The sequence below is a fragment of the Chiloscyllium punctatum genome, chromosome 10 (genome assembly GCF_047496795.1).
Source record: "Chiloscyllium punctatum isolate Juve2018m chromosome 10, sChiPun1.3, whole genome shotgun sequence".
Taxonomy (NCBI): Eukaryota; Metazoa; Chordata; class Chondrichthyes; order Orectolobiformes; family Hemiscylliidae; genus Chiloscyllium; species Chiloscyllium punctatum.
In genome coordinates, this window is record NC_092748.1 from 37276508 (window position 1) to 37291184 (window position 14677).

Sequence of the window (14677 nt, forward strand, 5' to 3'; positions counted from 1 at the left end):
TCAATGGCATAGAGAAGGGTAATGACCTATTCCTTAACAAGCTTTACTGTAAGTCTTGATATAGGTTGGTAGGTTGTAAATCTTGTAAACTAAAGTTCAGCAACTCTTCAGCCTCATTTAGCCCTGCTTTGTTTTCAAAGCACTCTGGTGAGAGCATGGTGTTCATCATTGGTTCATTTTATTGTAGAAATACTTCTCATTTTTTTCTTATCCCTGATAGTTTTTTTAATTTTCTGTTTTCCATGCTATCCTTTCATTTGCTGCCACTGTATGTTATCACCACCTATGATTCTTGTTTTACTTATGTCGAGAATTGGGATTGATAGAGACTGCAATTAGCCTGATGTCAGTAGACATTACCTTTTATTCAACATTATTTTCTAATGATATGCAAGGCAAGACTTTACACAAGCCTTCTACATAGAATCGGACACCAGTTGTTCTGGTAGTCAAGTGATTTGTTTTTTCATTGCAGACAATCCAATCACCAAATAACATTTTGCCTTTACGTTAGACACTCCATCCCCTACCAAACTCTAATTCTGAATTCTCATTTTTTTTGTTGCCGATTGCCAAGCTCTGACCACCAAGCTCTGGACTTTTCCGCCCTCTGACTCAAGGAGTGTGCATCCATTGAGTTAAGGCTAATTATATTCTGGATTAGTGGTGCTGGAAGAGCACAGCAGTTCAGGCAGCATCCGAGGAGCAGTAAAATCAACGTTTCGGGCAAAAGCCTTTCATCAAGATTCCTGATGAAGGGCTTTTGGCCGAAACGTCGATTTTGCTGCTCCTCGGATGCCGCCTGAACTGCTGTGCTCTTCCAGCACCACTAATCCAGAATCTGTTTTCCAGCATCTGCAGTCATTGTTTTTACCTAAGGCTAATTCTATACAGTTCAGTAGAGGTTGCAGAGTTTATGTAGATTTGAACTAAGGTGGTAATTGTGAATCACTCAGTACTGTCTCACAAATCTTTCTTTCAACATAATGGTCATGTCCCATTTCCTTCAGGGATCCGAAGTGAAATTTAGAGCTCCAAGTATTTGATAACCACAAATAATTTGATCTTGGAATTCTGAGATGTTAGTGTTGTTTTATTACATCCAATTCTGTGTGATGACTTTTGAAAATGTAATCAATTTAATAAAGGAAATAAGGAATTTTGTGAGCATGCACACTTTTTTGTCTAGTAATTACGAGTGTACAGTGATAGGATCTTATTGCTTCCTAGCCCTATCCGGATCACAGTGTTCAAGCACCCTATCACCAGGTTTACACTCAAAGTCCTATGGCAGTAGCAGCCCCTGTGATGCAGCAAGAACAAGTAAAGGTAGGAACATTTTTGGGGGCAGGGGGTCTTGACCATTCTGATTTCTCCCACAAGATTACTAGTCAACAGGGAAGAAAAAGGTTACACTTAGGCTATTTTTTTTCCAATAGCATGATCACACACCGGGAACTTATATTAATGACAATCAGTCAAGCCTTGCTGCAATGAGAATTCTTGAAGTGTGCACAATTAGTTAGATTTTATTGTCACTCTTCAATGTGGGAAAAGTTTGTGCCATAACTTGCTGGAAGTGGACTCGCTGGGCAGGCTGTGCATTAGTAACAATAAGTACCCTGAAAATGCCATTATTTTTCAGCAGGGTTTGTCTGATGTAATGCCAATGTGGTATGCTTTTGTAATCTGATTGTCAGCACTGAATTGTGAGGTCTTTTACTTAGCTAATTATTTATTTTCTGCTTTATTGGAATTAGTTATGGGCAAGTAACAGTGGGTAACATTGTTATATGTTTATATAAAAACAAAGTGATAGAGAAATTGCAGAAATCTGGCAGCATCTGTTGAGAGAAAAATAAAGTTTACACTTCAAGTTTGCTATTATTCTTCTTTGACTATTTTATATTTGTCCTTTTTTTACTGAAATTGGCAAAAAAGGGAAAATAAGTCATGCATATTTCACAGTTTTGTGACCATTTTGGCGATGTCCTGAAAATGAATTGGTATAGAGAATCCTAATGCTAGGCATTAAGTGTCATTTTTCCAAATAATTGTTGCAACTAAGGCTAATGTGACATTTTCAGAAAGCATAGCAAAGGTAATCCCAGCTACTGACCTTATTCATGTTAGTTCCATCCCATGTAAAATAATGGAACTATTTATCAGGAATAAACATGAGTACCATCTTCAAATAGTAAACAGCAATCAACATGATCAAATATTACAAGATCATTTGTTAACACAAAATTTTTTAAATTGCCAGCTTCCTGAATACCATTTATATTGATCTTAAGCCTTTACCTGCTATTTTCTATCAGGTCCAGCAACTGGTCATGCTGATTATTGAGGTAACTGTGCTGTTTATCTTCCATCGAAATACCAAAAATGTTCTTATCACACATGATAAGCTGGTATAGCTTTTTTGAGGGTAAATAGGATAAGAAGAAATTTGAGAGCTGGAAATTATCATAATAATTCAGACAGCACCCTGGCACTTAACATGTGATCTAATTACTTGTTGAGTGTTACTTGAAATACTGTATTGCTTCAGTAGTTCTGGTAGATTTGGAATGATATTGACTGCTTATACTGAATTTGTGCGTATTCATAAAACTTATGTCAGGTGTCTTATCCAGCTAAAAACACAGTTGATGGGAGCAAAAACAGAAATTGCTGGACAAACTCAGCAGATCTGACAGTATCTATGGAGAGAGTATAGTTAATGTTTCAGGTCCAACCAGCCTTTTTGAGAACTGATTTTCAGTGGTAAATTACAGTCATGCTACACAAGTGCCTGACAATGACAGTCTTTAAAAAGATGCAATTGCAACATCACCTAGTGATATTCAGTAGCATTACCATTACTGAAACTCCAGCTATCAAACCTGTACCCACCACCCTATTAAGCATTCCAATTCCGAAACACTTGTTGTATAAAAATAAAGTTAAAAATCACACAACACAGGTTATAGTCCAGCAGTTTTATTTGTAAGCACTAGCTTTCAAAGCGCTGTTCCTTCATCAGGCGCTCCTGTATGATTTTGTATGATTTTTAACTTTGTCCATCCCAGTCCAACACCAATACCTCCAAATCTTATGTAAAAATTTTTTTTTATTTTAAGTTGTCACTTTTGGCATTCACCTTCAATCTGTGCCTTCTGGTTATTGATTCTCAGCCATTGGAAACTATTTCCCTTCATTTACTCTATCGGAACTCCTCTTGATTTTGAGAACCCATATCAAATATGTTCGTAACCTTCTCAACTACAAGAACTATCTTACCTTCTCCAGTCTGTTTACATGACTGTACTCTCTGATTCCTGAATATACTCTTGCAAGTCTCTTCTGTACCCTTGCCAAAGCTGTCATGTCCAGAATTAAACATTAGAAAAATAGGGGAAAAAAAATAAGCAGGAGAACGCCATTTGACTCTTAAAGCCTGCTCCACCATTGAATATGATCACAACTGATCGTTCAACTCAATACCCTGTATTTGTTCTCTCCCTCCTCAATACGCTTTGATCTCTTTAGCCTTGAGAACCATATCTAATTCCTTATTGAAAACATTGTGTTTTGTCCTCACTGCTTTCTGTAGTGACGAGGCACTTGCTCATGTCTCAGCAAAATACAATCCTATTGTTTTGGCCATTGTTGATTTAGCCAAAGTGCAGAGACTGGAATGGCAGGCCTGTCAAAGGCATTTGATAAAATGGAACAAAGGAGTCCACCAACATTATCAATACCGTGGTGGTCTGGCAAATGTGTCTCATGCCTCTCCATGAAAAGCTGAACGATACATTGCACTCTAATGTAGTAGCCATAGATGTTCGGCATCAATAGCAAGGCAAGAGGTAGATGAGAAACCAACCTCAACCTCGTTCCAGATTCCTCTTGCTCTTAGGAGGATGGGTGACAGCAAGTACCAATAGTGAGTTTGAGCCACATGTAAGACTGCCAAAAACTACATCTTGGGGCACTCCGCTTCACTTCCCCCTGTCTATGATGCCAAAGCCTACAGAATTTGCAAATAAATAAGGGTGAGCCACATCTGGGCAGGACATTATCAACAGATCTGGACCCATCTGTGACAGATGCCATCTGTGACAGATGCCAGCTGGGGGAGGACTGTCTGTCTTCCAAGCCACAGGGCAACTACAGTGTAGCTTCCCTCCACGCCAGTTGGAGATGTCGTTACTGCACTTAAAGGAAAAGGAAGAAATAAACTGACTGAGGTCACATAGGTGACATGAATGATGTTTCATTGTAAATAATCCAGCACTTCTGGAATAATGTATGCACTTGCATTCTTAAAATGTCTAACCCATTATCTTTGTCGCTGTTAGACTTGGTTAATCCACACCCAAATGAGAGACGAGCAGCCTCTTCCGAGGATAACAAGTATTGTTCTCTTCTCACCAAGCAAATTTTTGATTGAAGAAAACATTAAACATCATCGGTCTTTGAACCTCAATGTTGATAACTGCAGCTAATGCATAGTACTTTAATGTGGATAGCACTGTGGCAGTGTATAAGGAATGCATCAGGTTCAGGCCTGCATACGTCTTCCACATTTACACCAATCTGTGTGTAAGGATTTGGAATCAATGATGAGTCCACACATTGTGAAAAGCAAAGGTTTATTCTGTTTATCAAGGCTGGGAGATTTATTCTGTTTATCAAGTGGGTAGCTCACATGTTCATTGTTCTTGACAGGACAATGTTTTGCCAGAGAAGCTTCACAAGCGCTCCCTCTCTCAGGTCAAATGCTGGCTGACACAAACTCTAAAATGGTCAGACTAACCAATGATGGAAAGATGAAAAAGAGGTGCATCAGGATTCCTCTTAACTTGCTGTCTTTCATGACAGACATACACTGTTTCACACTTCTATATCACATGCTTACTGAAGCCTTACTGTCATTCATTGTTAGTTCCCTGTTTCACTTAACTTACGAATATACTAGTTAAGAGCAGGAGTAGGCCATTCAGCCTCTCAAGTCAAGTCCACCATTCAATAAGATCTGATCTAATTGTAACCTCAGATCCAAACTCCCACTTATCCTACCTTTCCTCTTGTTGTTTAACAGAATCTATCCACCTCTGCCTAAAAAATATTCAAGGATTCTGCTTCCATTATCTTCAGGAGAGTTCCAAAGACTTTTGAATCTCGAAAAAAATAATATTCACCCATCTGTTGTTTAAAAATCAGGGTCATCCATTTAAAAGGTGACCCTAGTTCTCAATTCACCTCAGTGTCTCACGTTACAATCAAGGCATCTTATTCCTGTAAACTCAATCAGATACAAGCCAATCCTGTACAATCTTTTCTCATAAAGAAACCCCACTCCAGGTTTTAGTCTGGTAAAGCTTCTCTGAACTGCCTCCAACACAACTGCATCCTTCCTTAAATAAATTGGCCAATACTATGCATAGTACTCCAGGTGTGGTCTCGTCAGTGTCCTGTATACCTGAAGCACAGCTTCTGTACTTAAGTATTCATTACCTCTCACAATAAATGATAACATACTATTAGCCTTCCTAATTAATTCCTGTATCTGAATATTAATATTTTGCAATTCATGCACGCAAACATCTGGATACCTCTGCTTCATAGAGCTCTGAAATCTCTCTCTCTCTGTGAGCAAATGCAACTTGCTGCCAAATGGATAGTATCACTGAACCAATTTTACTCTGCCCCGAAAAGAAAAACGTAACTTACGCTAACCAATTTGAAAGGTGTGGCAACCATTTTGAATCTAGTGAGCAGATAACTTTGGATTGACAATGGCATGATTTCAACTTCATTTCCTTGACTGACTTATATGCTTCCCCCTAAGATGCACAATGATCCCACATCCTTCATTTTTCCTGTTTTGTTGCTATCCCACTTTTGCCAATGACCTTTCAGCTTCCCAGTATTGCCATTCAATCCTTTTGTATAGCCATTAATGACCCTCAATTTAACCTTAGGGTGCATGGATTTGTGCATTGCCATGCTGTTGCTGGCTACACATTTTCCTTGTCCATCTAGGTGATAATGATTGTGAGTTTGAAGGTATTGTCGAAGGAGCTTTAGTGAAAAGTTGAGCACTGACTATGACTCAATCCTCAGACTGCAAAGACACAGCCTGATGGACTGCCGAATCCCCTGCAATAAAATGACATGAGCCCCTTACTACAGCAGTACCCACTAACTCCTTATAGTCCCTCTTGACGCCATATCTGGTTCCCTTTGACTTAGAAACATGGCTGTTCGGTTGAATGAAGCACATATTTCCTATGTAAGCTGCTGCATAGGCTGTAGAGATGACATTTTTGTAGAACTGTGCTGTACAGCAAAATGTCCATCATTTTAACTGTTCAATACTCTGAACTATCTGCCTATCCTAGGACACAAAAAAGCAATGCAAAATCTGGTGGCCAACAGCCTCCAAGTGGGGGCAAGTTACTGATCACTAAAAATAAACCAATAGTAGTAAAATGCATCATGTGTAGATGAATGAGATGTTTGTGTACTGCTGTGCACAGACACCTAGCAGAACCATTCAGTTGTGGGTTTCCCTAAACTCCAAACTGAAATCTTAAAGGGTTATGTGTAAGTTCGTCCAAAAGCAGGCACAGTGATACAGTGAGACTGTTTTAATTTGTCAGTGCTGACTTGCATGGAATTGTAATGGAGGAGGTCTGTGTCTGGAGCTTACAGGGATGTTATAAAGATAAAGTTGAATGGAAGGCAGAAAATAGCAAATGGCAAGCTGCCAGATAACTGCTCTGACTTTCATTATGGTATTTTATTTAATTCACTGTGGCTCCCTAGAAAAAGGGATTGCTGAAATTCTATTCCAGCATTCATGATGTCAGGGTTACAGCTATTAACTGTGTGCAAGATTTCCATGGTGTGGTAGGTCTTCCGGTTTCTAAGTCTTAGATGCTCACTAATCTATTTCATTGCAGTAGTTAAATGATCAGTTGATCTAGATGAAAGCAGAAAATTGATGAGATGGTTATGACAACGTTACCATAGAACAGTTTTAAGTTTTAGCAGTCTAATTTTTCAGAGTGATTGCCAGTTATCAGCTGTTTTGCAGATCACTCTGAATGCTACCATTTAAATCCTATCACGTGCCTACAACTATTAATTCCAGATACTATGAAATAATGTGCATACTCTGAGTTCACTAAGAACTAATCTCACTACTAAGATTATTTCTTAACTCACTCTTGTCAGATAAAGTCAATGTTAGCCATCCAGTGGCCTCCTTTTTCACGCAGTGTGCTTGGAAGCTGCAGATAACTCTTAGGTTCTTCTAATATGGCTTCTGAACAAATTGATGTCTGAATCTTTTTCTTTGTTATAAAACTAGTAGTTTGCTCACCTCTCCTATCAGTATTGAAGTATTTTTTAATTATATGCTGATGGGAGATCCACTCTATCTTGCTTGGCATGTAGATCCACTCTATCTTGCTTGGGCATTTTTTAAGCCCCATCTTGTGTTTCTAAGGTATTTATATCTCAGTTCCACTTAAGAAAATCATGATGCTGAAATTTCATTTACAGTTTTAGCTTTGTATCAAGGAAAGGAATTGGTGTGGACAAGCCTACTTATGCATTTAAGACAAAGGACACATTAGTGTAGATAGGAACAAGACCTCATAAAAACCGTGAAGTATATAGTATTAAGTGGTTTTCTTTGTACAACATCTCCAGGAAATGGCTCAATGGTTTTTTTTTGGCCATTATTTGCAGGCATCGTTATTAAGTCATCTATACTGGCTGATACTGGATCAAAATCATGTGGGCTGCAAATCAAACAGTAAGAAGGCATTGGCTCATTTCCTGAAATTATATTTACAAATCTCCGTGAGGTCAAATGACATGTTGGATGGTTCTCTTTTCCATGAGAGCACTGAATAAATTATTAATGGAGATTTAGGCAAAGAGCATGTGCTTTTTTTTTATTTGATGGGTACTCTTCTCTGCCAGCATCAGGGAAGAACTTCTACTCAGATATGCACTTAAATAGAGTAAAATAGATGCAGCTAATCCTGTTGCTCATTATGAAATAACTCTTATGAAGCCAGAATCCTATCTCCAATCACCCTTTATTCAAAAATACATAGCTCTTGCTAATGGCACTATTTGTTACTGAGTGAGGCATTCAGGGTTCCAGTATTCCTGACATTCACCCTGTTACATCAGCCAGGTCTCCCTGATTGGATCACATTAACAGCCCCAATCAGGGAATTCAGATTCTGTGTAGTCCAGCTGGCTGATGTCATTACAATAACTACTTTGCTTCCCTCTGAGTCCATGAACACAGGGCTGCACAAATTCGTTTAGAGTCTCCTGGGTGTTTTTACACCAGATCAGACTCCTCCAACTTCGAATCTGACTCAAGAGACATGTAACAAATGTGAGCTTGCCTCTTGTATCTGGAGCACCTCAGCAGTTTTCACTCTCATCTTCCAGAGGCAGAAACCTTGAGGTGGTTACTTCTGTCATGTCCATTTCTGATTCAGAGGACTTCATAATGTGAATCAGTGGGTCCATGAAGCATTTCTGAACACTCTGAGCAGCAGAGCGAGTTTTTCTCCTGTGCTGTCTCTGAATTTGAAGCTTTCAAATGGCCCACGTGCTTATTCAGGACCTACTAAACTGAATACATCATTGGTCCTGATCTCGCATCTATCATGCATCTTACCCATGCTGTGCCATTTCCATGATTTTTGCACTAAACATTGTCTCCTGCATCAAGCTGTCACTTTCGCTTGGTGGAGTCTTGGGTTTGGTATTGAAATTCCTGATGCCAATTCACCCTCAGTACCAGGTCCAGGAAGATCAAACTTAGCCTGGTCTGGAATCTTCTACTCATTAGCAATTCTTCTAGTGATATCCCTGTATTTGCATGTGGGGTGGTCTTATAATCAAACAGGCATAAAGACAGTAGTGAGTAAAGTAGGTTCTTTCTTGGTTGTATGTTTTATTGAGTTATGTCTCTTGAAAAAAATATAAGCCATAAGTATTAAGTTAGCCTGGAGCAGTGTTTTGCAGAGGAATACGACCATGCTACTTTCTGGGTCTGCAGATTGGAAAAAGCAAAAATGGCCTTCAGTAGAGTGACATGCTCTTCTTGACCGATGTGCGGGTTCGGGGAGAGTTTACTGAGGATTCTCTCTGCAATAAATGCCGTTGATTGCGAATCCTATCAGATTGAATGGATCGGTTGGAGAGACAGAGGCAATGAGGAGTTTATAAGAGCAAGGGGATGTGATGGATGGCAGTTACAGGAAGGGAAAAAAGTTGCAGATACAGTTACATAGATGGGTTAACTCCAGGAAAGGTAAGCGAGGCAGGCAAGTAGTGTAGGAGTCTTCTGTGGCTATCCCCATTTCAAACAAATATGCTGTTTTGGAAAATGTAGTGAGGTGATGGATTCTCAGGGGAATGTAGCAAAGTTTCTGCCTCTTATGCAATGAGGGATATGTCAGGTTCAAGAGAATGATTCTGTGAGGGGACTGTCTAGTCTGAGGCACAGATAGACATTTCTGTGGTAGCGAGAAATCAGAATGGTGTGTTACCTCCCTGGTGCCGGGATCAAGGATGTCTCAGAGAAGGTGCAGAATGTTCTCAAGGGGGAGAGGGCCCAGCAGGAGGTCATTGTACACATTGGAACCAATAACATAGGAAGGGAAAAGGATGAGATTCTGAAGGGAGAATATAGAGAGTGAGGCAGGAATTTAAAAAGGAGATCCTCAAGGGTAGTAATATCTGAATTACTCCCAGTGCTATGAGCTAGTGAGGGTAGGGATAGGAGGACAGAGCAGATGAATGCATTACTGAGGAGTTGGTGTATGGGAGAAAGTTTCACATTTTTGGATCATTGGAATCTCTTCTGGGATAGATGTGACCTGTACAAGAAGGACGGATTGCACCTAAATTGGAAGGGGACTAATATACTGACGGAACTGATCAGGAGGAATTAAGCTATTATGGTGGGGGTGTTGGACCCAGTGATATAGTGAGGAAGGAGATCAATCAAACATTGGTACAGTTGAGAAAAGAAGTGAGTCAAACAGTCAGGGCAGGAAGGGACAACGCAGAGAACAAGGTAGGACTGATAAATTAAGCTATTTATTTCAATGCATGAGGCCTAACAGGGAAGGCAGATGAACTCAGGACATGGTTAGGAACATGCGTCTGGGGTATCATAGCAATTACAGAAACGTGGCTTAGGGACGGACAGGATTGGCAGCTTAATGTTCCAGGATACAAATGCTACAGAAAGGGATGAGAGGAGGGGGAGTGGCTTTTTTTATAAGGGATAGCATTACAGCTGTACTGAGGGAGGATAAGCCCAGAAATACATTTAGAGAAGTTATTTGGGTTGAACTGAGAAATAGTAAAGGGATGATCACCATATTGGGATTGTATTATAGACCTCTTAATAGTCAGAGGGAAATTGAGAAATAGGGTTGTTGTGTTAAGGGATTTTAATTTTCCAAACATAGACTGGGACTGCCATAGTGTTAAAGGTTTAGATGGAGCGGAATTTGTTAAACATGTACAAGAAAATTTTCTGATTCAATATGTGGATGTACCTACTCACGAAGGTGCAAAACTTGACCTACTCTTGGGAAATCAGGCAGGGCAGGTGACTGAGATGTCAGTGGGGGAGCACTTTGGGGCCAGCGACCATAATTCTGTTAGTTTTAAAACAGTGATGGAAGAGGATAGGCCAGATCTAAAAGTTGAAGTTCTAAATTGGAGGAAGGCTAGCTCTGACAGTATTAGGCAAGACTTCTCAAAAGCTGATTGGGCGCAGATATTCACAGGTAAATGGACGGCTGGAAAATGGGAAGCCTTCAGAAATTTGATAACGTGAGTCCAAGACAATATATTCCTGTTAGAGTGAAAGGAAAGGCTAGTAGGTGTAGGGAATGCTGGATGACTAAAGAAATTTAGGGTTTGTTAAGAAAAAGAAGGAAGCATATGTCAGGTATAGACAGGATAGATCAAATGAATCCATCATGTGTAAAGGCAGTAGGAGTATACTTAAGGAAATCAGGAGGGCAAAAAGGGGACTTGAGATAGCTTTGGCAAATAGAATTAAAGAGAATCCAAAGAGTTTTTACAAATACATTGAGGACAAAAGGGTAACTGGGGACAAAATGGGGCCCCTCAAAGATCAGCAAGGCTGGGGGCATGGACGGGGTTTTGGGGTGGGTCGGGGATACGGGTTTGGACGGCGTTGGGGTGCAGGGTTGGACGGGTTTGGGTGGACGGAGTTGGGGGCAGAGTTGGAAGACGGGAATGGGGCAATGTTGGACAGGGTTTGGGGGGGGTGTGGGGGTCGCACGTGCAGTGATGCTGAACGGGGAGCAGACTTGAGGAAAGGCATTGAATCGATTAACTAAATAATTAATTATCCAAATGAAATAGTACCCGCCCATCTTGTTCGGAAAATCAAAGTTCCTCTGTAAAAAGAAAGCAGGAAACATCAGCAGTGCTTCGTCCGGAGCCTCACTGAAGATGTTACCTAGAATGGTGACGAAACGTCTGAAAATAAACCTTCCAGCTCAGCGAGCACACCTACATCCAGTGATACCACTGTTTAAGGAAGGTGGTAAGGACAAGCCAGGGAACTATAGACCAGTGAGCCTGACGTCAGTAGTGGGCAAGTTGTTGGAGGGAATCCTTAGGGACTGGATGTACATATATCTGGAAAGGCAAGGACTGATTAGGGATAGTTTTGTGCATGGGAAATCGTGTCTCACAAACTTGATTGAGTTTTTTGAAGAAGTAACGAAGAGGATTGATTGAGGGCAGAATGGTAGATGTGATCTATATGGACTTCAGTAAGGTGTTTGACAAGGTTCCCCATGGGAGACTGATTATCAAGGTTAGATGTCATGAAATATAGGGAGAACTAGCTATTTGGATACAGAACTGGCTCAAAGGTAGAAGACAGAGGGTGGTGGTGGAGGGTTGTTTTTCAGACTGGAGGCCTGTGACCAGTGAAGTGCCACAAGGATTGGTGCTGGGCCACTACTTTTCGTCATTTATATAAATGACTTGGATGTGAGCATAAGAGATATTGTTAATAAGTTTGCAGATGACACGAAAATTGGAGGTATAGTGGAGAGCGACAAACGTTACCTCAGATTACAACGGGATCTTGATCAGATCGGCCAATGGGCTGAGAAGTGGCAGATGGAGTTTAATTAATAGGATAAATAGACAAAGTCTTTTCCCTGGTGTGGGGGAGTCCAGAACTCGAGGGCATAGGTTTAGGGTGGGAGGGGAAAGATATAAAAGAGACCTGAGGGGTAGCCTTTTCACACAGAGGGTGGTATGTGTATGGAATGAGCTGCTTGGTAAAGTGGTGGAGGCTGGTACAATTGAAACATTTAAGAGGCATTGGATGGGTTTATGAATAGGAAGGGTTTGGAGGGATATGGGCCGGGTGCTGTCCGGTGGGACTAGATTGAGTTGGGATATCTGGTCGGCATGGACAGGTTGGACCGAAGGGTCTGTTTCCATGCTGTACATCTCTATGACATCCCAGATGGCCTCCTATTTCAAGAACTGCAGCTTGCCTTCTCACATGATCAACAATGCCCTCCAGTGCATCTCCTCCCCTTCCTGCGTATCCACATTTGAACCCCACCCATCCAATTGCAACAAGGGTAGAACCCCCTGGTCCTTACCTTGCACCCCAGTAATCTCTAGATACAGTGTATTGTCCTCCGTCATTTCTCATACCTACAATCAGACTCCACCACCAAAAATATATTTCCCTCCCCACCCCTATCTGCATTCCGCAACGACCATTCCCTCTGTCACTCCCTCATTTGATGTGCACTCCCCCACCAACCTACCATCCACACCTGGTGCCTTCCCTTGCAGCTGTAAAACCTGCACTCACATTTCCCTTTTCATCACCATCCAAGGTCCCAAAAGATCTTTTCACATGTGGCAGAGATTTTCCCGGTCAAGCGCCCACTTGATCTACTGTGTCCATTGCTCTTGATGTGGCCTCCTCTACATCAGGGAGAGAGGATGCCAACTCGTGGAGCATTTCAGGGAGCATCTCTGGGACACACACAACGCCCCCTGCCCCCCTGGCTCTGTGGCCAAGCACTTCAACTCCCCCTCCCACTCCCCCAAGGACATCCTGAGCTGCCTCCACCACTAAATCAAAGCCACCCGCCAACTGGAGGAAGAACGCCTCATCTTCTGGATGTAGATTTGCTTGCTCAGCTGGAAGGCTCGTTTTCAGACATTTCATCACCATACTAGGTAACATCTTCAGTGACAACTTCAGGAGAAAGTGAAGACTGCAGATGCTGGAGAGTCAGAATCAAAAAGTGTGGCATTGCAAAAGCATAGCTGGCCAGGTAGCATCTAAGGAGCAGGAGAGTCGAGGCTTTGGGATAAGCCCTTCATCAGCAATCTGGAGGGGGAAAGGCGATCGGGGGATGCAGGTGAGCGGTAATTGTGACAGGTTGGTTGGGAGGGTGAAGCAAACAGGTGGGAAGGAAGATGGCTGGGTAGGGCAGGTCTAAAGGACAGTGCCGAGTTAGAGGGTTCGATCTGGGCTGAGGTGGGGGAAGGGAGATTTAGAAACTAGTGAAGTCGATGTTGATACTGTGTGGTTGAAGGGTCCCAAAGCAGAAGATAAGACGAGTTATGAGAAGATTTGTAGCTCAGGTTGAGGTTTTGGATGTAGGTTTGCTCATTGAGCTGAAAGGGTCATTGTCAGACATTTTGTCACCCTACTAGGTAACATCTTCAGTGAGCCTCCGATTGAAGCTTCATTAGCGAACACTTAGGATCAGGGTTTGGTTTGGTAGTTCAAGACATTTTGAATGATGTTCAATCGAATTGTATTGGCACAACTCAACTTTTACTGACAAACTGCTGGGTTTTCTTCCTGAGGATCTCATTATCCATTGTTTTGGGCCAGTATATTGCCAGTCCTCCATGGATGAATGGTTACCACCCAAGTGTGGAAGAAACATTTCTACCTTTAAATTTCAGCAAATGATTTTTGGGGTTCAGACATTTTGAGCAGCATGAATTTATGAATTTATTAATTTATAAAAGAGTATTAACTTTGGCCAGTTTCAGCAGGAAGAGCCCCCAGACACATATGCAGAGATATGGATTGCTGAAGTAAGACTATACTATTGGCTACTAAGGAGATGAAGTCATATAAGAGAGTGATTTAGAGCTGATGGAGGGAGGTGGCTGAAATAGTCAATCCAACTTTTAAAATCCCAAGAATTGCCATACTGTGGAGAAAGCTTTAATGACCTAATTGGAGTGAACGTCCTAATCCTGCAATTGTGTGAAACACAAAAACGGTTGTTTATCTATGTATGTATTGACACTTTTCCTTGATGAAGTCATAACTGAAAGTGGAGAATTTTGACACCACCAAAAAATGTATGTGAACTAATGCTACTTGGGACAAACCTCACCCTCCTTCACTAATTTTTTCTTACTAGCCTGCTGTTTACATGAACTGGCTTGGAACAAAATCTGATGTGCTTTGATTTAGTAAATGCAGCCTGTCTAAATCTTGCAATCTAACGTAGCCACAAGTGAAATGTCAGCTCAGGTCAACAACCATATTGCCAGTGGCTGCGAGGTTGACTATAGCAATGAACCT

The 14677-nt window shown here is 41.3% G+C and overlaps 1 protein-coding gene across 1 annotated transcript in view; it reads left to right on the forward strand.

Moving 5' to 3' along the window:
- Positions 1-14677, forward strand: part of LOC140482045 (protein boule-like) — a 162193-nt gene that overhangs the window by 120180 nt on the left and 27336 nt on the right. The window contains exon 10 of the mRNA XM_072578932.1: positions 1231-1329. Within this exon, the coding sequence (XP_072435033.1) occupies positions 1231-1329 (99 nt within the window). The remainder of the gene's footprint in view (positions 1-1230; positions 1330-14677) is intronic.